We start from the raw sequence: 27,970 nt of genomic DNA, 5'->3' as shown, positions 1-27,970 counted from the left end.
CTCTTTCCTGGGCATATTTATATGTCTAACACTAGCTTGAGATCAGCTGGAGAGAGATCCCTCCCTAGCTCCCCAATTGGTCTGCTCTTAATTAAATGTTAAATCATTTTAAGGTAAGGAAGAAACCAGAGGTTTGCTGGCTCTTGGCTGGGACAGGTGTTTGCTTCATAGGGATAATGAGTGGTGCTGAGTAGATGTGAGGGCACCTCAAAGTGAGCTAGATTTCTCCCAAAGTTAATAAAACTCAATCCCAGCCTTGAATACATCATAGTGAAGGTGTAGCTGTGGCTGAGAAATTGATGCAAGAAAACAAAAAGAGGAAAAAGAAGAAATTGTTCAGCCCTCAGCAAAGTTTCAATACTCTTCAGGGCTGCTTTTGTGCTGGCAAAGTTTGGAACAGGGTGCTGACTTCTGTTTGAAATGGGTAGAATTGCATTTTATCACTCCAACACCACCTTCCATAAGTCAATCCTGACATCAATATGGATGCGATGTTGAAAGCCTGGTCCTGAACTGTAAAATTTGCTCAATAACCTTTTCTTGTTCCTAATACTTTTTTCTTGTTCCCAGAACAAGAAGTGTTCAAGTATGTCCTCACTGCCCAGATTTCTTTGGAAAAGAGCCTTAACCCTCACTTTGTACTAAGAAATTGAGAACAGCAGGAGCCCCAGTGTCTTCTCTCTGGGCCACAACTGCCTGAAAGCACGGTGAATACATAGATGGCTATTTCAACGGTGATTAACCCATACAAAACACACTCAAAGCGGAGAACTCTAAGTCTCTTTACTTGGCTGTGATAGTAGCAGAGTGCTGAGAACCAAGCAGGATCATGTCCATAGCTCAGTTCAAAAAAAATGTGCCAGATTAATAGGCATAATCAAGACTGACATTGAGTAAGAGGCAAGAACGACTAATCAGATGCTAACTTAGCTGATGCTGGCATTACTGAAAGCCTGGGGGCATAGTCCAAGGATAAAAACATAATGTCTTATCTAACCAAGGAGTCATTTGTGCACCACTAGTTACAACATGTACTTAAAAAAGGAAAGAAAGAAAAAAATATCTATGGCACATGAAATTATTTTATGCCCCAGAAATGATAAGAAAATAAAGTGTTCCTGCACCCAATCTTTATAGGGGAAAAGCCCATCTACAGTTAACCCATTGCAAAGTCTACTGTAAGTCCCCAGGATATGGACAAATCCTGACAGCTTGCATTTAAAATGGAGACTGCGTAGATGAAATAAAAATGAGTATATCTAAGATACTTCAAAATTCGGTTTTGGCACATTTCTTACTGTTTGGAGTTTGCTAGGATACATGGGCTGCCCTGCTCTTTGGTTCAGTGAGAGTTCAGGCTGTCTGGCAATCCCCTTCTTTTGGCCAAGGCTCTTTTTTTTCTGGCAACACATTTCCCTGTTTCTCAAGACTTCTTTCCTCCAGATTCAACAGGATGTTGAACTGGATCTCACAGAACAGCTCATGGAAAGGAAAGGCTCTCTGACACACAACAACGTCACTGGAGGGTGAACTTTAATGTCAGGGAAGGCATCTGGAGGATGAAACCAGGAGCAAACCAACCACTTCCAGGTGTAATGCTTTGGGGAAATTCATGGCTGTGTCTTGTTTCCAGTCTTTTGCAGTACAACTCATGAGTCCCTAACAGTGAAAGAACTTCTGTGCAAAATTCAGTAAATTAAAAAAAACCACACACAGTCCTGGGGGAAAAGCTAGAATTGTACTTCCATAATACAGGCCTTTCCCAGAAAAGCCAGGCATGGGTCATCATGAAATGCAACACCACACATCTGTGAGGGAGTCTGCCTGGTTCCTTCCAGCCTTTCCCATTTCCATCATTTGCCATCACTTGAAACCTTCTGCCCTAGCAACTTGAAACCACAGCCAAGCCCTTGTTGGGTGGGAGCTCTGGGAAACTGGGGCTGCCTGGAGGGAGGAGGAGGAAGACCCAAGTGATGGAGCCAGTGGGAGAAGTTACCTCACCTCTACCTGTGGGGCAGGGTGAAAGCATGAAACCGGCTGTAACGAAACCTCATTTTTCCCTTCCAGTTGTTCGAAGAGGCACCACTAGTGCCTATTGGCAGTACCTCAGGCTCTAAACACTGACCTGTCTTAATGGTCTTTAGCCAGTGGTGACACTGACTCATTGTCTTCACCAGCTTCAAGTGACATCACTTGATCTTCTTCCCAAGGGCTGGTAGCCAAGCAAGGTGACACCTTCGAGGCACGGGCATGATTTGACATGACCACTACTTCACCCTGGAAGAGCAGTGCATATGTGAACGCCTCTCTGCAGCCCTTTTCAAAATGTTTGTGCAGGAACAGCCATAAACCAGGCTGTATTGACCCAAAGATGCAATCCAAGTTGTTTGAGTCTAGGCCTTATCTACATCATATTATCAGGACCGAGAGCACAGATGCACCCCGGGAAGGGAGGGGACTGAGCGCGAGAGAAGGAAAGGCTTCATCCCTTCTCTCCTGGCACGGGGAGGGGACTGCGGGCAGAGCTGGGTAATGATTTGTCAGTGCAAAGGCTGGGGTGTCTCTTTGTGGAGGAAAAACTTGGCCGTGATTGACAGCAGGGCTGTTTTTGCCGCTTCCCTTGCAGTTGACAAGTAATAATGAAGCTTTGTCAGTCCATCATGGACATGGATATGCCAGATTACGTCGACTCCTTGGACTCCTCATATACCATGCTAGAATTTGAAAACCTTCGGGTGCTTCCGAACAACGCTGGTGAGATTTCTGTTCGCTTCCTCTTGAATAACCTTTATTGCCTTTGTTAAAAAGCTGAACGCCTAGAAAAGACAGGTAGGAGGTGTGGGGCAAAGGGTGGAAAGGGTAATATTTAAGCAGCTGACCTGCCAACCTCTCTTGCATCTGCAGTTACATTTGGGCTGAAATGGGCCCCCTTCACTTCCTGGTCCTTTTTAGGTTATTCCTTTCCTTGGTGTGCCGAGCATCATGTCCTGAAGAGCCAACAAGGTATTGCAAATGTTGGCAGAGCTCTTGATGGCACACCATGCATTTGTCTTCCTGTATGACTTATGTGAGGAGTTATTATTAATATTTCTGTCTTAAAATTTGTGTTTTATTCCCAAATATGACTTAGGTTCGTATTTAATCCTTGGAAAAAAATGCCACCTGCATTGTAACTCACACAATACACCATGTGTCTGATGTAAGTTGTTCCTAGGTACTTAGATAGAGAAGCGATATGCAAGTGATCACTTGCCATTTTTATTATTATTATTGTTATTCCTTGCTACCAAGATTGTCCGTAAGCCCTTAGGCCATATAAAGAACTTGGCTAGGAGTCATGAAGTTTTATGTAGAAAGACTTCCGCTTGATCACAGAAATAAAGTGTGTTGTGTGATATTCGGGATTTGAATAGTCAAAGGTATTCTAACTTAAAGCAAACACTTTTATGGGACATTAACTGTTCACTGCCTGAAATATAAAGGACACTTTAGCCATATAACATAGAACCAATCATGTAACTGAATGAAATCCTGATGTTAGCAATGCCTTTGAAGAGTTTTGGCAACATTTCGTTTAATTTGTTAAGAAGCTTAGTGAAATTGAGATGGGATTTTCAGTTTCACATTTTCTGATTAGATGCCTCATCAAAACAAATCAGAGTTTCAGAAGGGCTATAGCCTATAACATAAAATGTTTAGACTTATTATTGTTGGACATGGAATATGTCAGGAGACGAGTAAAGTTAAAAGGCCTGAAGAAATTTAAATTTAAAGTTGACTTCAGGAAAAGCTCTCTCTGCCCCTAAATAATTTTTTTTTTCCCAGATCCAGATAGACTGGATCTTATTTCTTATTTTTGAAGGAAGTTTTACGTCCAACACTCTACTCCAGAAATGTTATTTAACAAAAATATTTCATTTTATCACTCACTGCTGAAAAACTAGATATTTTTACTTTTTGGAGTGGTACAGATTTCCTCCAAATTCAATATAATTTTCTCAGATTCAGTACCAAAACCTGTTTGGAGCTCTTTATGTATTTCTTTTTTTTTTTTTTTTTTCATTCAGTGGAACTGACAGGTTGAGTTTTTCTGAAGTTTATCTAGATCAGTCTTGGGTTATTTGTCTAGCTGTTAATGAGTAACTGGTTCTCTCAGGAACTAGCTGTTTTGAAATTAGCTTGTTTGTCTTGGGTAAGTGTCCTACAGTTTGTAAAAATAACTTTAAAAAAGACCTCAAATGTCCATGCATTGAAATATATTGCTAACCAACCAAGTCATCTCCTGTAGGTAACCTTAAATAGCAGTTGACAGAAACTCTGTGGTTTCAGAAATATTTTTAAATTGTTTGAAATCAATTTCGGTTATTTTTTTTTAAATATATTGGTTTGTTTTAAACCATATCTTTCTTATGAGAGGTATCTTTCTTTGTGAGAGATTATTCTGTATTTCCCTTATTAAATCTAGTGGTAGTTTTGCTGTGTACGTAAAAATGAACAGGATATATTTTAATAGTATCGGAACTGTTTCTTACACGCTAAGCAATGTTAAAGTGAACATATTTTCAAATAGGGCAATTCTTCATTAAAAACAACTCTTTCCTTCTTTGGAACATTATTTCATCAAAATTCTGAGGTTGATTAATGATGTGGAACAGTTCTGGTGCTAAGTTTTCTGCTTCAGGAAGCTGCTATAGTTTTGAGATTTGCCTAGATATATATTTTGTATTTTCCACCTCTAAGTTACTCATAATTTGCCAAACATTTTGAGACTAACTAATTCAAAATGAAGAATAGAGTCCTTTGTGGGAGCAGAGGGGGAGTTTAAAAAACTGTTTTAAACAGAAAGAAGGCAAAAGGAAGTGAGTGAAAATCAATGCTAATCCTTTCTTTTTCCCTTTATAAAATATGTGTTGTAGCTGCAGAAATTTTCCCGTTTGGTACAAAGTTGTTTCCTTTACCTTGGCTGACATTACAACCTGTATTCTCACTTGGTTTTTATGTGCTGCTAATACCCATTTCCTTGCGCTCTTGTCAGAGTTGTCATCTTGCTTAAAATATGAAGCAATATTAAAATATTGCACTAATTCTTTAGTCAAGTGTCAGTGAACACTTTCTCCCCATGGTTGTGCTCGTTTTCCTTTCTCAGCACTCAAGCACCATGCTATTCCCTGAGAATTTGGCACAATGTTGGCAAAAAAACATTCCCAACTCCACTGCAGCCTGGCCCAGCTCAAACTGTGAAAAAAAAACGTCAAAGATATTTTGCCCATTGGAGGGTGCAAATTATGTGCATCCAAGATATGAGCCAAGACTCACTTGGATTTCTGGGTGCATGTAATCAAAATCTGGAAAGTACAGCAAGGTAATTCTCCTTCACAGTGTGCATTCAGAAGAGATAGGGATTACCTTGAAGAGCTTAATAGCCAGTAACGTAACTGAAAGGAAAAGCAGCAAAGAGCTCTGAGGGGTCAGGTATCATGCAGAGCTCCAACTCTGAATGAAAGCCAGATATCATTCCCCAGCAGCATGAGACCATCCTCATGTTATTTCATATCTTTCTAAAACTTGGCATCCTCATTTCAACCCTGGTTTGGAAATGACCTACATACTGGGGCAGTATGTAACAAAAAATTGTATGCATTCTGTTTGCGAGCTTGGTGCCCCCAAAGGTGATGAAGCCACTGAGATGCTCTTATCATTGCTTGAATGATAGATAGAATCATTGAATTGGTTAGGTTGGAAAGGACCCTTAAGATCATCAAGTCCAACCATCCAGGCAGGCTGTGGTTCCTGCACTGCACACTGCTTATACGTAACTCAAAAAAGACATGTACTTGAAACCCCAAGTTTTAAATCTGGTGAACGTCAGGGACAATCCAAGTGAGGAGTCTGGCCACAACCACAGGTCTTCAGCTCAGCTCAGGCTTCAAACCATGTTGAGATGAATATCTGCTGGGGGAACATCATCAGTTGCGCCTCTCCAGCAGAAATTTCAGAGATACTGTGTTGGCATGGATTAGTTGTTTTTCTGTAATACCACGGTGATTAACAGCTATAACTGATACATGTCTCTGAGCATCTCTCTCCTGGGTGGCGAGGACAGTCGTGAGCTTGTTTCAATTGTGAGCCAGCTGTACTCTGACTAGACTCATCTGAACATCTCAGTGTGATGCTGAGCTCCAGGCAGCAACCCCTCTAGAGAGGCACAATGTGTTAAATAACACTGAGCAGGTTATTGGCTTGTGTCAGGCAGGGCTGAAATAAATGGTCTGCAGTTTTCAGCTAATTTCACAGGCACACAACAGTGCCAGCAGGGGTCTTGGCTTTCCTCTGCATTTCTTAGTAGTGATCAGACCAGGAAAAAGCCAGACATTCCCCAAATACTGGGTAGGTTTGAAAGCCCCACCAAAAATCAACTGATGCATACGATCTTGTTTGTGCCTTTTCTTCTGAGTTAATTCTCATTTGGAACTCATCATTAGCTGGTGACAGGATTTTGTAATTAAAATTAATCATCGTAAATAACGTGCATGCTGGCTTAAGGCTTTCCTTTATCTTTAAAAATTTCTATTCTCATCCAACTCAGCTGAACAGCACATGTGGCTACCTAACAGGGACTGAACTATTATTATGGTGCTTTCATGGGTAAAAGTGAGGGCAAAATTTGGTTTGATAACTTCCATGGGCTCTCACGTGCTCAGAGCTGATGGTCTTGCCTCCTGTAATACTTGGTTTAAAGCTAGATTATGAATTTCTTACTTGCATTAACAAATAGTTCCTCACACGTCTTACTCACGTAAGGGAAAAAAAAAAAAAAAAAAACTTCTCTGGTGAGTAAATGCTTTCCAGCATCAGGGAACATTTTGCAATCTGGACCCAGTCGAAGAATGAAGAGTCCATTGGAGACCCACATTGTATGACCTTGGCTTGATTCTGAAGTCAGAAGAGAAAGGATGGGTGGAGCAAGGATAAAATTGGCTTTCTTATCATCATTTTTGTTGTGCAATTTTTTAATGGAATCCAGCACATTCAGTGCATTTGTTTGTGTTCGTATGTTCCTTCAAAAAAATAGATGGAGCAACAGACGCAAAAATGTTTAGCAGCACAGTTACCCTTGAAGGAATGTCCTAGTACAGTCTATTTAATAAAAAGTTATCAAATCAACATAAAAATTAAAATAAATATAAAAATAAAAATAAAAATCAATTTGAATTACCATTAAGCACCTCTGACACAGACAATTTTTGCAAAGGGCCCAAGTGCCACTTACCTACTGACAAAAGTCAGAGCTGGAGCATCTTACATGGATTTTGGGAGCAGGTGAATCACAATTTCTGTCATTACAACCTAAGAATTATTTCAGTGCTGTCATTTTTTATTCTCATGATGCTCCCATCTCACTACAACCTACTTACTTATTCATCCCTATGTTAGAAGCTGAAATAAAGATGAGAAGTATCTTTTTGAGGGGGCAAAAGGAGACCTGACCTTCACATTTGTCAAGTCTTAGCTAAAAATGTCTTCACCTTAGCCATAGCTAACAAACTTTCCAGTTTTTGAAAAACTAAAGCTTTATTGGCTTTTTTTTTTTTTTTGGCATTTGATTACAATTTTCATTGCATAGCAAATACTTTCCCTAGAAATTTTTGATGTGTGTTCACATACAAAAATAACATTCTCTCTCTGGGTATATATAAGTGTTGTGTGAGGATGACCCAAAGCTATTTTTATGCATTATGCAGTAGAAAACTTTCTCGAGACTACCCAGATCAGGTGCCAGTTCCTCCCGTTTGAGCAATTTTCTCATTTTCTCATTGCTCAATACAACACCAGCTGAGCTGTTCTCATTTCTGCCCAGCTCTAATGTGAGGCGGGACATGTCTCATCCCAGAGCCTTTGCCTAGGTCGTTGTAGCACGAGATTGGCCCCTCTGGAGCAAAGAACATGCTCCCAGAGGAGTGATAAATTCATAAATCATCCTGCAGCGAGTGCCCAGGTCAGGACAGACTCCACAAACATTCCTCCTCTCAGCAAGATGTAAACACTGTCATCTGCGCCTTCTCATGTGTCTCCTTTTTTTTTTTTTTTCCCCAAGCTGTGCCTCAAATTAGGAGGATTAAGAGAGCAGCAAGTCTGGTGGTTAAGGCCAAGGGAGAAGTTTAAAGAGGAGTTTTCAGTGGTGTATACACATGGCCCGGGCAGAGCTATTCCTGCCCCAAATGAGTGGCTGCAAACAGGGGACATGACAGTGGGCATTCATGCGACCTAATTTTAGGTGCCTAATTTAGAAGGTGGATCTTCCTGCACCCCTCCGTATCCAGTGGAAAGTAATGGCACCCTTCAGAGGGCAAATCGGAGAAGGAACCAGACTCAGGAGAACCCAAGTGCCCCTTGTAGGAGCAGCTGTTTCTCTTGAGATGGTCTCAAGAGGAGGTCTCAAGGTGTTTTTCTTCTCTGTCACTTGTCCTGTGCATGAAGCAGTTCATCCTTTCTGTCTCTTCTGTCTCTTCTCTGCTTTCTATTTATTCACGTTAATGATGTTTTTTCCACTATATTTTACGGATACTCTGCACTTGTCAAGAAAAAGTAGTAGTAATCATTCAGTTCTTGTGAGTGAGCTGGGTTAGGTGCACTGAAATCTCTCTGTTCACTGAGGTGAAGGAAAATACTGGTTTAAGAAGCAAAGCCTAGGGAGCTATGCTCAGCTGAGGCTGAGAACAGCAGGGCTGTGATCTGGAGGCTTTACCAGCAGCACGTGTGCACACATGTGGGGAGGGCAGGCTGAGTGTACAATCTGCTTGAAAAAACCAACCTGCTATCAGCTCCTTCTGGTCTCCACCACAGAGACGTCTAATGGGCCCTGTTCTCTGCCCGCAGAGACCATCGCAGCCGAATCAGCAAACACCAACGTGCTCGCCAATGGCATCGGCTCCCTCTGCTCCATCTGCGGGGACCGGGCGACCGGCAAACACTACGGGGCGTCCAGCTGCGATGGCTGCAAAGGCTTCTTCAGGAGGAGCGTCCGCAAGAACCACGTCTATTCCTGCAGGTACCTGCCCTCTCTGTGATAGATAACTACAATTTATCGACACTGTAAATAAATTGGAGTGAAGATCAGGTTGTACAATGGGGCTCCTGTCCCAGAAGCTGAATCACCATGCCATGAATGCAAGCATTAATACTGCAGCTTAGCCTTTGGCCAGAAGACAGGGAGCTAAGCCCTGTCTCATCTTAGATGCCGACACCTTTTGTGACACTGCACAATCCATTTTGTGAGCTCACTGTCACTGCTTTCCTCATGCTATGAATCAGGGGAAACATAGTCCTGAGGTTTAACTGGTGTGTGTAAAACCCAAGTACAGCTTCCAGGTGTGGAGTGACACCGCAACCTCGTCACAGCCCAGCAAGGGAAAGATGTGCTGGCAAAGGACCAAAACTTGAGAGATTTCTTCTCAAAATGGTCTTGATTTTCCTAGTGACACTCAACATGAAAGCAAGAAATATCTTAGAACGTGTCACTCCCAGAGCCGCTACCTCCCCCACAGCTTCTCCATTTTTTATTTCAAACACATTTAACTATGTACACTGACATATCACTGATTATTTTACAATCATTCTGAGAATGTAGCATGGACCAGAGGTGATTCACAGCCACTTTGGCACACAGGTATATATATATATATATTTTTTTTTTTACCAGGAGGACATTATAAATTATAAATTATAAATTTATATATCTAAAACTATATCTTGGTTGACCTTAGAAAAATGGTGTTTATTTTAACAGAGGAAAAGGGAAAAAAAAAAAAAAAAAACCACAATGATCCACTCTCAACCTTTTCATCTCTAATTAAAACCTGGAAGTTTTCTTTCTGTTCCAGGGTTCTTCCTCCCAGGCATTCCACATTTTTGCAACGCGAGTCACCCTCCTTTTTCAAAATGCTCCTGGGGTACTTATCACCCTTGGACACACCAGCCACAAAAGACACCCAGTCTGATATCAGTGTCCACATGCACAGTGCCCATCCCAGGCACTGTGGGATCCCAGCAGGAGGAGGCAACAGCTACTACTGATTTCTTTGAAATTTTGGCTCTTATTCTCCCGGGAGCGGAGTTGTTGCCCCTCCCCAGGAATCGATGAATCACTGCAATATTTGGCAGTTTGGGGAGGATATGCAGGGTCGAAGCCAAGCGAATGGTAAATGCTTGCCTGTCTGGGAATCCTTATTTGGTGAGCCGTGCTCTATTTAGCCCAGCTCGGAGCTCTGTTGTTTATCGCAGAGATGAATTCCTTGGAAAGTCTTCGGGCCTTTGTACCTTTGGCTTTTTACCAGCCTGGGAAAGTGCCTCAGCTTTTACAGCCTAATGATGGTCCCAGAGCAACCTGCATTGTCTCCTCTCTGCCTGGGAGATTCCTCTTCTATCGTTTCACCCACACGAACTGCCCAATCTACATGTGCCACCCCTTGAACAGCACATACGCTCCTAAATCTCCTGTTGAAATTAACGGGAATTGGGAAGCCACTTGCTTCAAACCTAGGCTATAGATACAAAAGGACTTGTAGGCCACAGTACAATTATTCTACGCAAAGTAAGACAGTGTTAACAAGAGGGACCAACCAGCCTCAACAAAAAACACCCGATAACCATCTGAAAGTAGGAGACAGAGTCCCTGCACCACCAGGCTCCAGCACAACTTGAGTCACAGTCACGCTTTCACAGCCAAAATCCTCACAGTCCTCACAGGGTGGGTGGTCTGAAATCGCTGCTCTCTCAGATGGAGGTGGGGAGGATGAGGAAGTGGGCCAAGCCAATGCTGATTCAATTAATTCCTTGCAAACCCTTTGGCTCTTCCCTGGGCTCGAGCATTGTATAGCCCAGAGAGGACTGGGACTGTATTTGGGGCTGCTCGGGGGAGCAGGGTACAAGCCAGCCTGGTTGCTCCATCTTTTCCCATCTCTTCCCAGGTTCAGCCGACAGTGTGTGATAGACAAAGACAAGAGGAACCAGTGCAGGTACTGCAGGCTGAAGAAGTGCTTCAGAGCTGGCATGAAGAAGGAAGGTAGGTGCAAAGAGGCTGTTTAAAACTGCCTGCTGCTGTTTCTGGCCCTACTCCCACTGCGGAGGATAGCAGAGAGCAGCAGCAGCCCTGGCCCACAATGGTGCTTGTGTGTCTCAGTGAGAGATATCTTCGTGTTGCAGCTGAAAACCCTGGTTCCCATCTCTTCAGACTGGAATTTCAGCTACAGCCGTGTGCCAGTATTCACACATCCTGGGAGGCTGGTCTCTTCAGGATATTTTAATTCTGGGAAAGGGATTGTCATCTTCAGGGAATACTTCAGGGCACCTAAAAACAGATTCTGGCTCTGGACTGCCTGTAGGAGGCATTTCTCAACTAGATGAATCTAGAGATCTAGCTTGGTGCAACCGCTAGAGTGAGGTTCAGCCCAAACATAATGCTTTGCAGCTCCAGAGCTGCTCCTCCATGGCACAGGGCACACAGGCAGCACTCCTGGAGGCAGCTTACTCTCGTATCCACCCGAGATGGGACCTGAGCCAGAGTCAACCCCTTCGGTAGTGCTGTCCTCATGGTGTCTATGACATGACTACAGGGCCAAGCAGTGCCAGTACTGATGGGCCAGCCCAATATTGTCTGGTGCCTTTTGGTGCAATTCACACTGTCTGTAGTAAGAGTTAGGTGGAGTGTTGTTGAATATCTGGGTATACCAGTGACCATCAGGAAATGTCTTTCCAATGCACTAAAGGAAATACTAGATGTTATAATGCCTAATGCTTAAGTGAGGGGAAAAACCTTTCAGTTAACCTATTCCTTATCTCCCTACGACCACCTTTCCTGGAAAAGTTCGGGACATATCTTAACACTTGTGATTTCTGGTCATTTGGTGTTTGCACAGAGGGAGAGAATGGGTGATACTCTTTTATTTACTCCAAGGTTCCGTGGCAGAGACTGACCTACTGTGCTAAGTACTGAGCAAAGTAGGGGGCCAAACCCATGGCAGATGGGACATCCCCCCCCGACATGCAGGTAGTTGGGTGATGGTTACAACAATTCACTCTTCACTTGGGCAGTTTTCCAGCCCACCAGCAGTGTAAGAATTAGGGAGCTAGGAAGAAACTAGACAGTAAAAATCCATACTACCTAGTTAAATAACCCTCGCCTAAGGGGTTAAATCACAATTCCACTGAAACCAGGGAGAAATTTGTCACTTATTTCTGGTAATCCATAAGATTTCATGAATGATGAAAAGAATCTCTTTCCAAACCTCTGAACATATGTTTTTCTGGAGAACAGGCTGTCTTGGAGTTTGGCATAGTTCACGGATGTAGCAAAAATGTCTGTTGGCTTAATTTAGGAGAAATGGAGTAAACACAATATCAGGGAAAAAACGTAACCCTCATGGTAAAATTAACAAACCAAAGCTGATCTGGTGAGTTTTAGACGGAGACAAAACCAATTGCCAATGCGGTATGCTCTACAGCTTGGAAAAGCTGAAATCTGGTTATCAGCTCCTTTCTTTCAGCTGAAGCATGATTTTTATTGGTTTTATAGTAAAAGTTATAAAACCTTGGCTCGTTCCTCCATTATTGATTGCAGCTTGATGGAAGATGACTCATTTCAAGTTCCACATAGCCACATTCTTTGCAACGTTTTTATGAGTGCATGGTCAGGTTGTGTGCTTGCAAACTGCTCATGTGTTTGGTACAGAAGATTTTAAGGCACCTTGAGCAACTGCTTTGCAGAAATTAGCTTAGCTGACCGGAGCTGTATCCAAAACATGTGTGCAGAACTGTGAAAAAAAAATATTTCTTGCACAATTGTGTGCACAAAAAGAACACAGTTATTTGCTTTAGGGTGGTTCTAGATTAATATTAAACAGTATTGCAAAGCATTGGGGGAAAAAAGAGAAGCCACGTCTTAGGATAGAGCAGTATAAGGATGATACAAATGTTTGTACATAATCTTTTTCCAGTGGTATTCACTAATTCATGTCAGAGTTGTGACATCCACACTCAGGTTGTTATGTCAGGTTGTCCCAGCACTGGCACACAGCACCTTGAAACTTTTTCTCTTTCGCATCATTTTTCAAACAGCCCGTGTAATAGCAATCAGACTTTCCAGGGTGTGGTAACAACACTGTTTATTCACTGTAGAGGGGGAGAAGCTGGAAATGATCATTTTCCTGGCCTGTGCGTGACAATACACCTGGGGTGGGGCCAGTGGGGTTGTGTCACCCTCACCCGTTCCCACCACCAGCACCCTGCTGACCCACTGCTCAATGGCTTTATGTGCAATGTTGGAAAACTTGCTGCTCCCCGAATGTTCTCATCCTGGAAAAACTAACTGATAAAATGGAGATTTGGATTCTGAGATTTTTTTATTTTTTATTTTTCCCCAGTCTTCCTGAGTTGTAAGACACGACGTGACACATTTGGATCTTTCTTTCTCTTTGTTCCCCTGCTGGAAACTTCTCTAATGTATATGAGAAGGAGAGGGGCTATATTAACCAGCCCGGCAGAATGGAAATTTCTGCCTAATGAAAAATCTGGGTGATGCAAAAACTTGAACTAGCTTTAGACCGGCTCTCTATAGTGGCAGTGATGTAGGTGCATGGCTGAAGGTATCGTTGTGGGCTGGTCCTGGGAGCATGGTATTTCCAGGCTGTATGTTCACCATAAGTTTGGGGCAGCTGGGCAGAGTTCATTAAGAAAAGCATCAGTAGGGTTCTTTAGATTGTCCTGGTTGTATGCTCTGGATTTGATTCTGCTTTTGGAAAGGACCAGGAATGTCCCACATGAACCCTACGCCTCCACTGAGAAATCTTGGAGAAGGAATGTCCAAAGCATCCAGCTACTGGTTGTGCCAGAAGGGATCCAGGTCCCATCGGAGCCAGCAGGAGCAAAAAGGGCCAAAACTTGAGGCTTGTGGAAAATCCCATCTCCAGATTTCCTAGAAATTAGCTCATTCAGAAACACTCCTATCGTAATTACATTTTTGATATTAATAATTCATTTTAATAAATAACCAATCATTAAAATTGAGACAAATGAGGAGGAAAAGACTTATGACTATGACTGTGGTTAAGGGTTTCTGCAGGAGATTCACTCCCTTCGTCTCGTTTTGTGATTAGGGCTGGGACAGTTCCACAGGATGGTTGATGTGTAACAATGGCAGCGCTGGGTGTTGTTTTTTTCTTTTCTTTATTCTTCTTTTTTACTTTTCTGTCTGTTCTCTCTACTTTTTTCTCTTTGCACAGGAGAAGGTTCGATTTCTATTGTTCTGCACAATGCTACTGGACAGGTTTTTGGTCACTACGGTGTCAGTGAATGAGGAGTGCATCTGATATCTAACCACCCCTCAAAAAAATATACAACAGGAGACTATTTTTAGCATCTTATTGAGATCATGTTTAACCTTGAATAAATTAGCAGGGTGTGATTTTTCCAATGAGCCAGGCTACCAGCTGACATGGAGCTGGGCACCTAATAACCTTGAAGCCTTTTGAAATGTCCAACACCGCACTGTCAGGATTCAGTTTGCTGGTGAAAAAAAAGAGGTTAATATTTAACCTCTCATCCCCTTTAAAGTAATTTATGAATGTAGATGAAATCCTTTAGATTTATGCAGAAGTAAAAAGAATTATTGTACCACTGCCACATCACAATAGGAGGACTAGAGGCTATTATTCATTTATTCTTGTTAAATTGGATAGGTTTATGGGGTGGTTTTATTAGTGTTTCACAGGGCTTCTATCTTGTTTCGTGCCTTTTCTTTGTGAATCTCTTCTGCCAGCTTGCAGCAGTCTGGGACCACAGTTTATTGGAAAGGGAGATGGAAGAGTTGAAGGATCTTCCCCACTTTGCGATAGTCATAAATCAGCCCACAGCACGTGAAAGGATTAAATGTGCATGTACCATTGGGTTTTACGTGCAAATAAAATATACCACACCTACAAAATCAGAGATAGCCTAGGGAAAAAAAAAAGAAACTTGTACATATAAATTAACTCAGCAGCAAGAAGGAGTAAATCTGTCAGTGGAGATGGAAGCACTGTGAGAGCTGGTGAGTGCCAGCACCACGCTGGGGCACTGCATCTTCCTTCTCCTGCTCTCCATTTGTGCACACACACATGCACATCTCATTTAATACACTTCCAATCCCATCAACACTGAATGAGGATTATTTTTTTTTAGCGGATTAGTAATAGAAATGGTACCTCCCGTGTAGGCAGGTGGCAAAGGAGGGTTTTAACCTCAGCAGTTACCATGGAAAGTTACTGGTTTGGTGCTGTTCCCATCAAATCAATGCCTCTGTTCGTATTTATTGGATTCCCCGGAGGTTCCTTGTCACATGCTCTGCACCGATGTGCCAAGGTAACAAGGACAAAATGTTTGGGAAATGCGGGCTTGTTGCAATCCCACAAACACACTGCTGTTTGCTCAAGAGCTGCAGCGAGCTCCACAGCCCACCCGCTGTCATCCTCGATGCACTCATGGCAAAAGGGGCCGGGCTTGCTCTGAATATTAAAATGTCAGATGGAGGAGATGTTTGTTTTCCCGTTTGCTTCCCACAGCTGAGACGTGTCAAATTCCCTGGAGAGAGTTGTGGGCATCGTCCTGCCTTCCCTCTAAATTCCCTGGGGGAAAAGTCCAGGCTGGGGACACGCTGTCTCTGGCCAGCGGTATCACAGGGACATTTTCCTGCTGACGTCCCCTTGCGCGGAGCTGCAGTGGCCCTTCCCATCCCTGGCACCCAGCTGCATGGCTCTGGGCTCCTTGCGGGGCCCCTGAGCTATTCTGGGCTGGGGCCCAGAGCCGCGCACACCGCAGACATCACGGGCTGCGCATTGCCCCTCCGCTGGGAGCCTGACCATGACCCTCGGATGTACTGGCTTTGGAAACCAGGGCACTGGGCAAAGGACGGGAAGAGAAAAAAAAGATGGGGAAGAAAAGCTTCTTCTTCTGGAAATAGTGGGAGACAGCACTGGGGTTTTAGTTCTTCCTACATGTTTGCTTAAAGTTACTCACTGCACAGCCACGATCATGTCTGAGCCTGATCGCCCTCAGCACCAGCGATGCCTCACCATGGGTGACCTACCCCTTCCCTTTTACAAGCACAATAAATATAGCAATATAATTACCCCACAGCAACAGATCAATTTTTGTGGCAGGTAAAATATTAACTCCCTTTTGTATCTAATTCCACAGCATCTTGGGTACTTTCAGTGATAACACCCAAATCACCTTGAGAAAGTCGGCCAGTGCCATCCACTTACACTTGAAGATTGGGCTTATCAGGGCATGAGGGAAGCACTCAAATATGTGCCATAAAAGCACCCAGGAGAAAAACAGGCTGCAGACTCTTAAAGGAGTCTGTCAGGGCCCAGGACTGGTTTGTGGGACCTGTGTAATGTGTGTTGTTTGATTAGAAAGGCAGAATTGGTAACTTTTCTGGAATTGCATAAAAGAGCCCATTCGCCCCCAGAGAGCATCTGCTACTAAGCCAGCCGTGAAAGGCTGGGCAGGGACTTTCCAAGGATGGCAGCGATGCCATATGTGCAGGCGGGCTGGCCTCTGGTCAAGGCTGGATGCTTTTTGGTGGACAGAGAAAAGCTGTGAAGGATTAATCTGTGCTGAAGATTAATCACAGGCAACGCGTGTATTTCCTATAACCACCCTCAGACTTGGGGGGAGCCCTGCCCAAGTGCCTTCTTCCACTGCCCCCATGCTTATGATAACACATGCTGATATCTCAGGTAGGTTAGTGGAGCCTCCTACCTTAACCTACTATATATATATATATATTTTTGTTTAAATCAATATTTAATTGCCTCCAGAAAGTATCTGTAGACTGAAAAGGCTCCATTGCTACATAAGTGTGCGTCGCACCTTTTCCAAATCAATGTACCCATCATTCAATCTTTCATGGAGGGGGTGAAAGAAAAACTCAAAAGTGGCTTTGGCTTTTGATCCCAGCAGCCCCGTGCCCAGCACGCTCTGTTCAGCCGCCAGCAGGCCCAGGCTGCCAGCAAGGCTGTGTCCCAAATCCTGGAAAACAAACAACGCGCTTCTGCCAATAATGGGAAATATTGATCTTGTCGCTGTTGCCTGTTTTCTGCCCTTTCACTTTGTTGGCCTCTCATCAGAGGCCAGTTGGGAAAAGAGATAAGAGGTTTGACCTGAGCAGGCAAAAGAAGCCCATAAAACCAGCCACCTTCCCACCCCGTGTGAGAAAGGGTGCCCACGTCTCCTCTGGGAACTCGGAGAAATGAAGGGTTCTCGCTCTGAAGCAAGGCCCAGCATCGAGGCAAATTCTTTGAAAGAGGGGTGGGCAAATGGGACAGATTTTGCTGAATCTGAAAAGAAATAAACTAAAAAATCTTTGCTGGAAAAATCTGCAGCAGTTTTGAGACAAATGCTGCACTGGTTGGTGGTGTCCGAGGAGTTAAAGCCCAGTAAGGAGCGCTGTGACAGCTCAGCCTGAGTCATTCCCCCTAAAAAAAAAAAGCAGCCTGGAACTGCTGGAGGAAGAAGGACGGCTGTGCTCTATTAGCACCACATGCTCAATCTTCCCGCTCCCTCTGCCCTGATGGCAGTCGCCTTTCGGAGCTGTACGTGGCCGAGATGGAGGAGCTGTCAGGAAAACACCAAGCCCAGGTCCTGGCTCCATCCCCCAGCCCCTGGGGGCTTGTTTGCTGCTGGACGGAGCCAACAGGGCTCAGGAGAGAAACTAACACTGAAGCCACGGCTGCTTTAAGTCTAAACCCTGCACGTTCCCTTGCTGCTGCTTTGCTCGATGGCTGCAGCAGAGGCGAAGCAGTTGCATGGTGCAAAAAGAAGCTGCTGATGTGCAGTGAATCCCTGATGTCCCACATGCAGGGCTGGCAGAGCAAGAAGCTGGATGCAGCTTGTGTTTCTGGGAAAGGGTGATTTAAAGGGTAGAACAATCCTAAACCCCAAATCAGCCTATTTTCTAATTTAGCGTGGCACAGCCGTACCTTTCTGTTTGCAAAGCCCTGGGGCTGATCTTCTCTCTGCGGGGTCACTGTAAGGTGCCCAAAACCCCCTGCATCACTGTCAGTAAGGCACGGGCTCCTTGGGGGGTCTCAGGAACAAGGGATGATACTAAGGGGGTGCCAGTGGATTGAAGCTTCCTTTCTTTTAAGCTGCTTTAACAAAGTGACTCTTCCTGCTCCCCATGAGCAGCAGTGATGTTCCCTGAGGACCCCCACCTGTGAAGCCTCAGGGACAGGGGACATGGAGGCTGTGAGGTGGGATCAGAGGACGACTTTTCCAACGCTGTGAGATGAGATGAGACTTGGGAGCAGACGTCCCAAAAGCCCCAGCTTCCCTTGAGCCCTATCAACCCTGCGGTCAGTCGTGCGGGGTCTGCCAGCTAACAGCGGCGCTGTGCGCTCTCGTTTCAGCCGTGCAGAACGAGCGGGACAGGATCAGCATCCGCCGGAGCAGCTACGAGGACAACGGCTCGCTGTCCATCAACGTGCTCACCCAGGCCGAGGCCATGGCGCAGCAGGTATGAAACTTGGGTTCAGCTCCTTAGATAAGTATATGGCCTTCGGCTATTCCTCCCGGCTTAGGAACTCGCTAAAACCCACCAGGTTTTCCTCCTTTGGCTCTCTCTTGCACAGAGCCAGAGGGAAGAAAATGCGTTAAAGATACCCACAATCAGGCAGCAAAAATCCTCAGCGTTTTCTCAAGACAGCTTGTCCTGAAAGAAGCAGGTGGGGTCTTTGGGGTGTGAGATGCAGAACTGAAATTCCAAGGGCTGAGGGGTGCTGCAGAGCCCAGGTCCCCTCTGCCCCCCACCTAAATTATTGCCACCCCCCTGAAAACTCCCTGCATCCCGTGCAGAAGTTTAGCCTTCCTCATGTGCCCTGGTCTGAACACAACGTTCCCATCATGGTCAATTATATCTTTCATTTCTACTTTTTTTTTTTTTTTTTTTTTTTTTGCCAGGACAAAAATTTTAGGGGAGAAAAATAAAGCTAATAAAACCGCTGGGCCTAAACTAACACTGACAGCTTTCTTACTTCACATTCCACAACGAATCTCACCCTGCATGTCCTTTAAATTCTCATGCAAATAGCCTTTCTCCACTGAGACATATGGTCCAGATGTTACATATTACATGCAACACGCTTTCTTCGCAAAAATTATTACATTTTAACCCTCTCCCCTCCTTGCAGCATTTTAGAGAGCAAAATGGATGTTTTGTGTCCTAGACAGCCACCTTGGGGGGAAAAGCTGGATGCATTTCATGCAATTTGCTGGCTTGCAGTAAAGCTGAGCCCCATATTTGCTGGCTACTGTAGTAGGAACATGAAGCAAATTTTGTCCTGAGGCAGCCAGGGGGAGGGAGGCGGAGGGCGGATGTCTGCTGGGACCGAGCACCACCTCGTGGAGGCTTCGCCCTGGGCTGGGGAATAAATGAGCAGCCCCAGCTGCAAGCCTCTGGTCAACGGCCTGATGAGGTTTTTGTCCGGGAATGCTCCCCACGTTATCCGTGGATGGCTGCTGTTGAGGGAGGATGTGGTTAAGAGCATTGGAATGGATGCTCGGTTGGGAAAATCATGCTGATCGTGGTCCCAGCGCTAAACGGGGTTGCTTCTCTTTCAGTACGCGTCGCTGAGCCCGGTGCACAGCGCGGACATTGCCATGAAGAAGGTTGCGACAATCAACGACGTGTGCGAGTCCATGAAACAGCAGCTCCTGGTGCTGGTCGAATGGGCAAAATACATCCCGGCGTTTTGTGAGCTGCCGCTGGACGACCAGGTAACGTGCAAATGCCTTGCCCCTGCACATCTACTGCCTTCCACACAAATTCCCAGCCCTACCTTCCACCCTGCAGAGAGCAATAAACTTGGAGGAGAGGAAGAAGAAGAATGGACAAGGGGGTGATTAACAATGAGTCCAGTAGCCAAAATGCCCCAAAATATAGAGCTGATCACTCCAGGATGCATATGGACCCAGACAAAAAGGTGTTCCCTTTATTGAAACCTGGTGGATGAATATAAAAACCATTTATTTCATAATAACTCAAATAAACCAAACTCTTCTTTGCCCTTTCAGCTGAAAACTTTTTATTTGTCGTGAACGTAGCACTTCTGAAAAGTGAAGATATCCCAATAATTTCTAGCACTTCTGGAAAGTGAAGATTTCCTAGTAATTTCTAGCTCTTAATAGTACTTAATCTGTAGAACTGACATGTCTAAATAAACACCGAATATGGCTGACTCTAAACAGCAACAGCTCACCATTCTGCTCTCTGCTTCTAAAACTTAATGCCATTTCTGTCTTCTGTGCCACCTCCAGGTCGCCTTGCTCAGAGCCCACGCAGGGGAACACCTGCTCCTGGGGGTAGCCAAGCGATCCATACCGTACACTGATTTTCTATTACTAGGTAAAGTAGTGAAAGCATTCCTGCTTTTATAATTTGCACACATGAAATTGTGGCTGAGAGAACCCCAATATTAAGTGGAATCTCAAACTGTTTTGCTTTTTTGTTTTTTTTTTTTTTAACAAATTGCCAGAGTCCAGGCAGTGAGCTATTTGGGTATCGGTGCTGAAAAATTTAGCACACAGGCCTATTAAAAATTATAGTGGGAATAAGTAGCCTTTTCATAACTCTCTGCCACCAAAAATACAGATGGGATTATTCTTGGGAAAAGGAGAATACTGCCCTTGACAGCAACATGTTAACGCAAGAGTGGGAGGGAGAATATTGTTTAAAAAAATGCACCAAAAATAAAGATACAACACCACTTGCAAACAGATGCTAGGTATAACAGAGGGTAAATCAGAGCAGAAGATGGAGCAGGCTTTGTGTATGGTGTGACTGCACCGACATGTGCAAAATAGATAATTAAGGACCAAAGAATCACATCCATGGCTTGCTTCTCCATCAATCTGCGTAGGAAGCTGCATACTGGAAATCTGCTGTGCGTGGGCAGTGGGACTACCTGGCAATGGGGGTCTGGGTAACTTTTGGGTGAGGCCATGTCTGCAGAGCTGGAGCAAATGTCCAAATCCGGATTTCTCGTCTCCCCAGGGAATGACTTCATCATCCCCATGCACTGCCCGGAGCTGGAAATCGCTCGCGTGGCCACCAGGATCTTGGATGAGCTGGTGAAGCCCTTGCGGGACATCCAGATTGATGACAACGAGTATGCTTGCCTTAAAGCCATCATCTTCTTCGATCCAGGTGAGCTTCCTTCCTGCTTGCTAGGGCAAGCTCGAGGCTTGAGAAGGAGTTGCGGTGTTACAGAAAGATACAGGAAATGGGGCAACAGGTGGGGAAATGCAGCTCTTCCTCCTGCTTTTGCAATCCTAAATGTAATGTCTAACTTCAGAATCACATCAAGGTTAGTGATCTGTTCAGCAGAGTAAAGGAAAATCCCTGAACTGCTTTCTTGCCTCTTGGGTGAAGCAGAGCTTCACCCCATGGATTGGAGTGCAATGGGTGCCACAGACACAATGCAGGGAGTTACTGTTTCACCCATCAGTGTGGAGCACAATATCTGGGCAGGGAAACATCTTTCATGGCATTTCTGTAAAACACTGCTCTTGTTGGTTCTGAGCTACATTCCTTTCTCCCCCAGAGTGCCCTGAAAAGCACACTTGAAAAGAAAGTGATATTAGGAGGCAGCAGAAGTAGCGGGGGAAGCTGCCAGAGGTACAGGCTGTGAAGCCCAGGGAGGTTGAGGACTCTCTGATAACCAGGAAAACCCCTTGGCAGCAGCTCTGTATTTCACTCTGTCTCTGCTGTGATGAGCAATATTTAGCAGTGCAGTGAGGACATGTTGGAAATGGCCTCTTCCCAAACACTTTACTGTTTAGCTAGTAGTAACACCAGCCAGACCAATGTGCAAGTCTCAGCAGACCTTAGAGGAGTTTTTCTGCTTCTGTAGGGTGGCTTTAGGAAAGCCCATCAGTCTGAAATGAAAGAGATGCCTACTGAGGATATATATGCTTATATTGAATTATGCATAAGCTAGGCGAATCAATTGAGCAGCAGCTTGAAGCATCCATCAGAGTTCAGAAAGGAGTTTTAAAAACCACAGGCAGCTGGACTGTTCAGGGTGTTGAGTACCCAGAAATATCAAGGATGTTTGTTAATGGATCTTTCTGGCAGCCAGTCCTGGCCGAGGGCAGGGCTGAGCAGCTCAGGGTGGAGAGGGGAGCAGGGAAACACACAGAGGCAAAGAGAAGTTTGCTTTGAGCCTTTGCTATATTCTCATTCCTCCAACATGGGGGTTTTCATTCCAGCTCAGGTACGATGCCCTTGGTACCGCATTTGAACCCCTTTATTGTGTATTGCCTTGTAGCTTGGAGAAGAGATGGGAAACAATACCAAGTTGAGAACAACACCCTTTTGTCTTCGGCATCTATTAGCATGGAAAATTAGTGTATCATCTCCCATTAATCATTTTTTTGCTGTGTTCTCTGATTTAAAATCAAGATACAGGACTTTTACAAACATCATGAACTTTGCCTTGCTAAAGAGCCTGCCACAAACCTGTGTAAGGATGGGTGTAATCAAAAGTAGTCTGACAAATTACCTTCTCAGCTGATTAGTATCTCAGTGAAGCTTTAGATCATTGCAACAATGAGCTGTGATTTCATCTGAAAGGAAAAAGTGCAAAGTTCTACAGAAGTGAAGTTCATTCATGCTAACAAGTAGGCTTGTCCATGGAGTTACACATTGACATACAATAACTTGCTAACTACTCTATTTAATCTCTTGGCATGATGATCCCTAAAATGTATTGCTTGGCGGTTCTTTGTAGACTGAAGGAAATGGTCCAGCGAGCCAGAAATCTCAATTTTAGATAGCAGGAAAAGCAGGAGAGGAAAGCTGTAAATCCTGACACTTCAGCCTACCCTTGAAAATTTACTTGATTAAGCAAAACTGGACTGGTTGTGCATGGAAAATGGATTGACCACAGGTCAAAGACAGGAAATCCAGAGAAGAATCTGATGCTAGAGCTCATGTGCTTACAACAGATAAACTCTAAACCTGCATGGACTTAGTGGCAGTAGTTGGGACTCAAAACTTTCAGGTGAAAATCCCAGGCTGTTTGCCTAGAAGGACAAATACAGTTCAGCTTTTAAATCCTTCCTCTTCACTTATGGCAGTAGCAAGATATATCCATCTGAACCAAGTCCTTACTATTTCCCCTCAAATAGCTTATTTCATGTAAGATATGAAGTAGTGACAGCCTAATGTAAATTTGTCAGATAAACTTGTACACTCGGAGAGAAATTGTCGAGTCACTTGTGTCTCAACCTTTTTCCTCTACAGAGCCCGAGTGCCAGAGTAACACTTTTTGGCTGCAAAGGCCATCAACTAACCTAATTTCTTCCACCCCTCCCCAGACTGCAAAGGCCTGAGTGAGCCCGGGAAGGTGAAGAACATGCGATTCCAGGTCCAAGTCAACCTGGAGGACTACATCAATGACCGCCAGTATGACTCCCGAGGCCGGTTCAGCGACATCCTCCTCCTGCTGCCGCCGCTGCAGAGCATCACCTGGCAGATGATAGAGCAGGTCCAGTTTGTGAAGCTCTTTGGCGTGGCGAGGATCGACAGCTTGCTGCAGGAGATGCTGCTGGGAGGTATGAACCCTGCTGAGAAAGGACAGCAGAGCTGTTTTTATTTCGAAGCCATTATGGGGCTTCTTGCCAGGGTTTTTGTCCTCTGGCAGGTGTATGGTAGGGAGAACACGGTCCTGGGAGGAGAGGAAGTGAAGGCTCAGGTTGAATTTTAGCTCAAACATGGGATCTTCTCACTCAAGTCCAATCCCCAAGCTGTTCTCTTCCAATCTATCTCTGAAAATCTGACCCAGGGACAGTTTAGAAGCAGGTACACCCTGTGTGCTTCACACCACTGGGAGCTTGACTTTTTGGCAACCTACGAAACTGATGCAGTTTGCAGGGAGACAACATTTCTTTGCTAGCACTATGCAAAAGTCATAACTATATGGGAAACCCTGATATGAGCGGTAATTGAAAAGCACACACAGAGATGAACAGCGCAGTTGGTTATTAGCTGAAACCCCAGCCATCCGGGAGGGCTGTCTCTGGACAGTGAAAGGGCTGAGAGCAGGAAGGAAGCAAAGAGGAGCCAAGACATTAACCCCCACCCACAGAGGTCTCCCGCATTCCCTGAAAAAAGAGGCTTGTGCCAGAGCATCTGGCTTCTCAGTAACTGTGCAAAGAACGATGTCCTTATCCAATTCCTCTGCAGGATCCACCATCGACCTCCAGTACCAGTCCGGACCTCCCAACCTCAACCTGGAACCGCTGCCAGGACACGTTCTCCCAAGCAGCATGAGCTCTGTGATTCACACTGTCCCAGACCGTATGTGTCCATTTTTACGCTACTAATGTCAGCCGAATGAAGGGACTGGATAGGAGAAATGGTTAAGGAAATGAAGTTTAAGTTTATTTATATATTTAAGCATTACACTTAGATCTGAGTTCACATCCCCCCCTTGCTGACGTCCTTTACCATGAAGTCTGGAAACATGCTCCACAGAGAAGCTGAGATTTTCAATTAATAGCATGAGCCAAAGGGATTTTGAGATGCTACTAAACATCACAAGAACAAACAAACAAACAAACAAATAAATAAATAAAATCAATAGTGGTGACGGTGAGTGTCTATTAATGTAGACAGCACTGGGGAATACCACAATGGTGCACAGACAGTTATCAGTGGCAAGAGTTTCCTTAAGTAAAGCATCCTGGTTGCTGTCAGCCACAACACCATACAGTCTGAACACCTGACCATCTTCAACAACTCCAGACACTGCTGCCAGGCAATCGCTATTTGTTAAGGCATTTATCCACTGTAGTAGCAGACTATGTTATTAAAAAAAAAAGGCAAAAAAAAAAAAGCAGAACATGATTTGCAGTTTCACAATTACTGCTGCCACGTAATCACAATGTCTTACACAGTTTCCTCTTGCAAGTTTTGCTCATACACTTCTTATAGTGTATTTTTCTGCTTCTTGGTCATATAAATGCAGGCATTGTGTGTTTTAGCTTTCTGTCTCTTCTTTCATTTAAAGCCACCTTGCAGCAAGGGAAATTAAGAGCAATGATGATGTAGACACTGAGTTCTGTAAATGAAGTCTAGTTGGCAGCAGGTTGAGCTTTCTTCTGACTAAGAGCGTAAGGAATAAAAAGCAACTGGGTACAAGCATTTCCCAAGGGCAAAATACTGGGAAGAGCTGGTGTGTGTCTATCAGCACCCCCCTAGGCCTCTTTACAACCCAAGAAGGAAGAATATGCCCGAACTGGGGCTGGATTCCCCCCACCACTCCAAAGCTCCTGCTCCTTGGTTCATAGGATGGTTTGCTGATTTTATATGGGCACTGCTCTATTGACCAGCAGCAAAGATCATTCTAATTCTGTTTCTTTTCTCTCCCACAGCATCTCCTGAACCATCCCTTCCATCTCCTTCTACAAGCACAGGCAGCGAAGACTATAAACTAGGCCCTAGCGCAGTCCCCAGCGCTGTAGCGCAGCTCTTGCCTCAGACAGTTATACCCAAGCAGGAGATTTTATAGGGAGAGTGGAAGGAGAAGCTGGGAGCAATGTGGAAACCGTGCTGAAAGTGAATCGGGCCCTTTCTTTTTGCAGAGGCAAAGCACGGCAACCCCCTGCCTGTCACCGGACCTGTCGGTCACACTCTTTCCTGACCGTGAGTAAAGCACCAGACACCAGACTGCAGCAGGAGCCTCGCCATGGGTCATCCCGCCACTGCCACCCTCATTTGTCACGCCCAGTTCACAAGGGATTGGGGTTAATGCTCTTTTCAGTAGGACCAAGACTGTAAGCTCTTTGGAACAGGGCTTTTGACTGCATGTATTGTCACCTAGCTCAGTGTGATCACCACCCTTTTGAAGCCTTTGGCTGCTATCTTATAAAAACAAATGCCTTACACAGCTCCTGTTAATTGTTAATGAATACAGTCTGTCTTGAATTGTCAGTATGGAAAGGCCTATCCCCATTAAAAAATTAATTACACTCCCATTTCTCTTGCTGCAAGTTAAGGTTTAGGATGAATATCTTCATAACCCTTACACGCTTTCTTACTCCACAGTGACGTGAGTAATGCTTATCCCACGTAGACCAGCCAACCTTTAGTGCTGGTCATTATTTTGTTGTATTCCATGATTTCCAACATATATGGAGTCCATTTGTGATTCATTTGCTGCATCCTACTTTCTTGTGTGTATGTCCAACACCGCTCTGAGATGGCAGCAAGACCTCTGCATCGGTCCATGGCTGCCTGGCCTGGTAAAACCCACAACTGGCAGCAAGCTCAAGAAGCCGTTGACTTACCAAATCACTTCTTTGCCTTTCCTGAAAACTTTTACTGCAACCATATTTGGAAGAAGCAACAGTCCTAGCAAAAATGCCAAAAAAGCTTTTCCAACTACATAGGTGTGATTTTGCTGCAGTTTTCTAAATCTTTGTTATGTCTGTAACCTAAACTTCATAGCTCTGAATTTGTCAGGTAAGGAGGAGGCAGGTCTTTTGTGCTCCACGTATTTAAAAATGTTTGTATTTAAAACATAAGGTCTTTCTGAATTTAGTGTAAATCTCAGTCAGCAGTGACCAGTTATTAACTGTGCTACAGCTACTGAAAATAATCTCAATAGATGTGTATACAACATCTAAAGTTCCTAAGGCGCAGTCTCTGTGGTACAGCATTTATTCATATGAATTGACCATCATTAGAAAGCCAACTGCTGGATTTCTACAAAGCTTATGTTCTTTTCTGCAAAAGTCCAACGACCTCCATCGGGCAGCTCTCAATGCATTAAGGATGGTCTCACACTGAATCTAGGACATGATAGAGAATTCTTTGTTCCGTCGCATCGCACGGATCTGCCACCCCACAAGCACCATCCCTGCTCATCACAAAGATGAAACGATGGTGACCAGCCACGGCTTATTTTCACTGACGCTTGTGAAGCACTTTGAGGTCCTCGGATGGAGGACACCATGACAATGCAATCTGATTGAGTGAAAGAGGAGTTGGGAAGAGCACCCGAACCTGCATCAAAAGGGGGAACGCTTTGTACTCAGGTCATTTCAGTGGTTGGGGAGATATTTTAGAGTTGCCATTCTACAGTATGAGAGATTTGAAAACCATTGAGGACTGGGTTGAATTTGACCTAACATCACAATGTTTTATTTTTCTACTGTCTATGATGAATTTGATCTGATATAAATGCTGATAACTTTGATTAGAAACAGCTATATCTGGAAAACAAGTCCCACTGCAAGCATTCCTGCTGCATCTGTACTTGTGTAACATTGCTTCCAGTTCCTCCATCATGTAGATTACTTTTCTAGAAATTAAATGTACATTTATACTCATTAATGGTAAGAAATGAAATCAAGTGGAAATAAATTCCATATGGTCCACAATTCTCAAAGGAAAGCTTGGCTTTTTTTTTTTTTTTTTTTAATTCAAAACCAAGTTTTCAAGTTTCTCTGTTGATCTCTCCATCACAAATACCCTAGGGATTTTCACCTGTTTCATAAAAAAAATAATAATCTGTAGCTGCAAAGCCCTGGATATCAGTTGACACTGATGTCATTAACTCACAACAGGCCTGCATTTAGGGCCAGAATAGATTCATAGGAAAGCCAGGAGGAGATTTTTGCTATGCCAAATCCCACTCTAAATTAAACCAATGTTCTTGGAAGTCAGTGCTTCATTAATTTCTGCTTTATTGGACTAATAATTTCTGGTAATGAAAAGCTCAAAACCGCAACTTAAAAATATTTTAGTAGTCCTGTAAGATGCCAGCTGTTTGTCAGAAAACACGCACCATGCATCTCAAGTAATAAAGTCTCACCTATTGCTCTGTAAGGGATGCATTTCCTTGCCAACTGTAACATTTGGCTCTGT

The 27,970-nt window shown here is 44.2% G+C and overlaps 1 protein-coding gene across 2 annotated transcripts; it reads left to right on the top strand.

Moving 5' to 3' along the window:
• Positions 1–2,542: 2,542 nt before the first annotated feature.
• On the top strand, positions 2,543–27,164 carry LOC118246339 (hepatocyte nuclear factor 4-beta-like). 2 transcript variants are annotated; one of them, XM_050713182.1, is made up of 10 exons: positions 2,543–2,754; positions 8,878–9,049; positions 10,968–11,062; positions 18,447–18,553; positions 19,657–19,812; positions 20,353–20,440; positions 21,089–21,241; positions 23,416–23,652; positions 24,284–24,397; positions 25,684–27,164. In XM_050713182.1, exons 1-10 carry the CDS (start codon positions 2,640–2,642, stop codon positions 25,740–25,742), a joined length of 1,296 nt encoding a protein of 431 aa, XP_050569139.1. In that variant the 5' UTR covers positions 2,543–2,639; the 3' UTR covers positions 25,743–27,164. The 2 variants fall into 2 exon arrangements, with proteins under 2 accessions (XP_050569139.1, XP_035399227.1); XM_035543334.2 differs by having other exon boundaries at positions 2,606–2,754; positions 8,845–9,049; positions 25,474–27,164.
• The last annotated feature ends 806 nt before the right edge of the window (positions 27,165–27,970 follow it).

Source organism: Cygnus atratus, chromosome 12, assembly GCF_013377495.2.
Source record: "Cygnus atratus isolate AKBS03 ecotype Queensland, Australia chromosome 12, CAtr_DNAZoo_HiC_assembly, whole genome shotgun sequence".
Classification (NCBI taxonomy): Eukaryota; Metazoa; Chordata; class Aves; order Anseriformes; family Anatidae; genus Cygnus; species Cygnus atratus.
This window is presented reverse-complemented; position numbering and strand designations above follow the sequence as displayed.

What these genes read in the sequence shown, in the direction of transcription:
- LOC118246339 (XM_035543334.2), top strand. Translation starts at nt 2,640, where the DNA reads ATGAAGCTTTGTCAGTCCATCATGGACATGGATATGCCAGATTACGTC. An exon ending in GGTGCTTCCGAACAACGCTG is followed by an intron (nt 2,755 to 8,844) that starts GTGAGATTTCTG and finishes TCTCCACCACAG; the next exon opens with AGACGTCTAATGGGCCCTGT. An exon ending in GCAGGAGATGCTGCTGGGAG is followed by an intron (nt 23,653 to 24,283) that starts GTATGAACCCTG and finishes ATTCCTCTGCAG; the next exon opens with GATCCACCATCGACCTCCAG.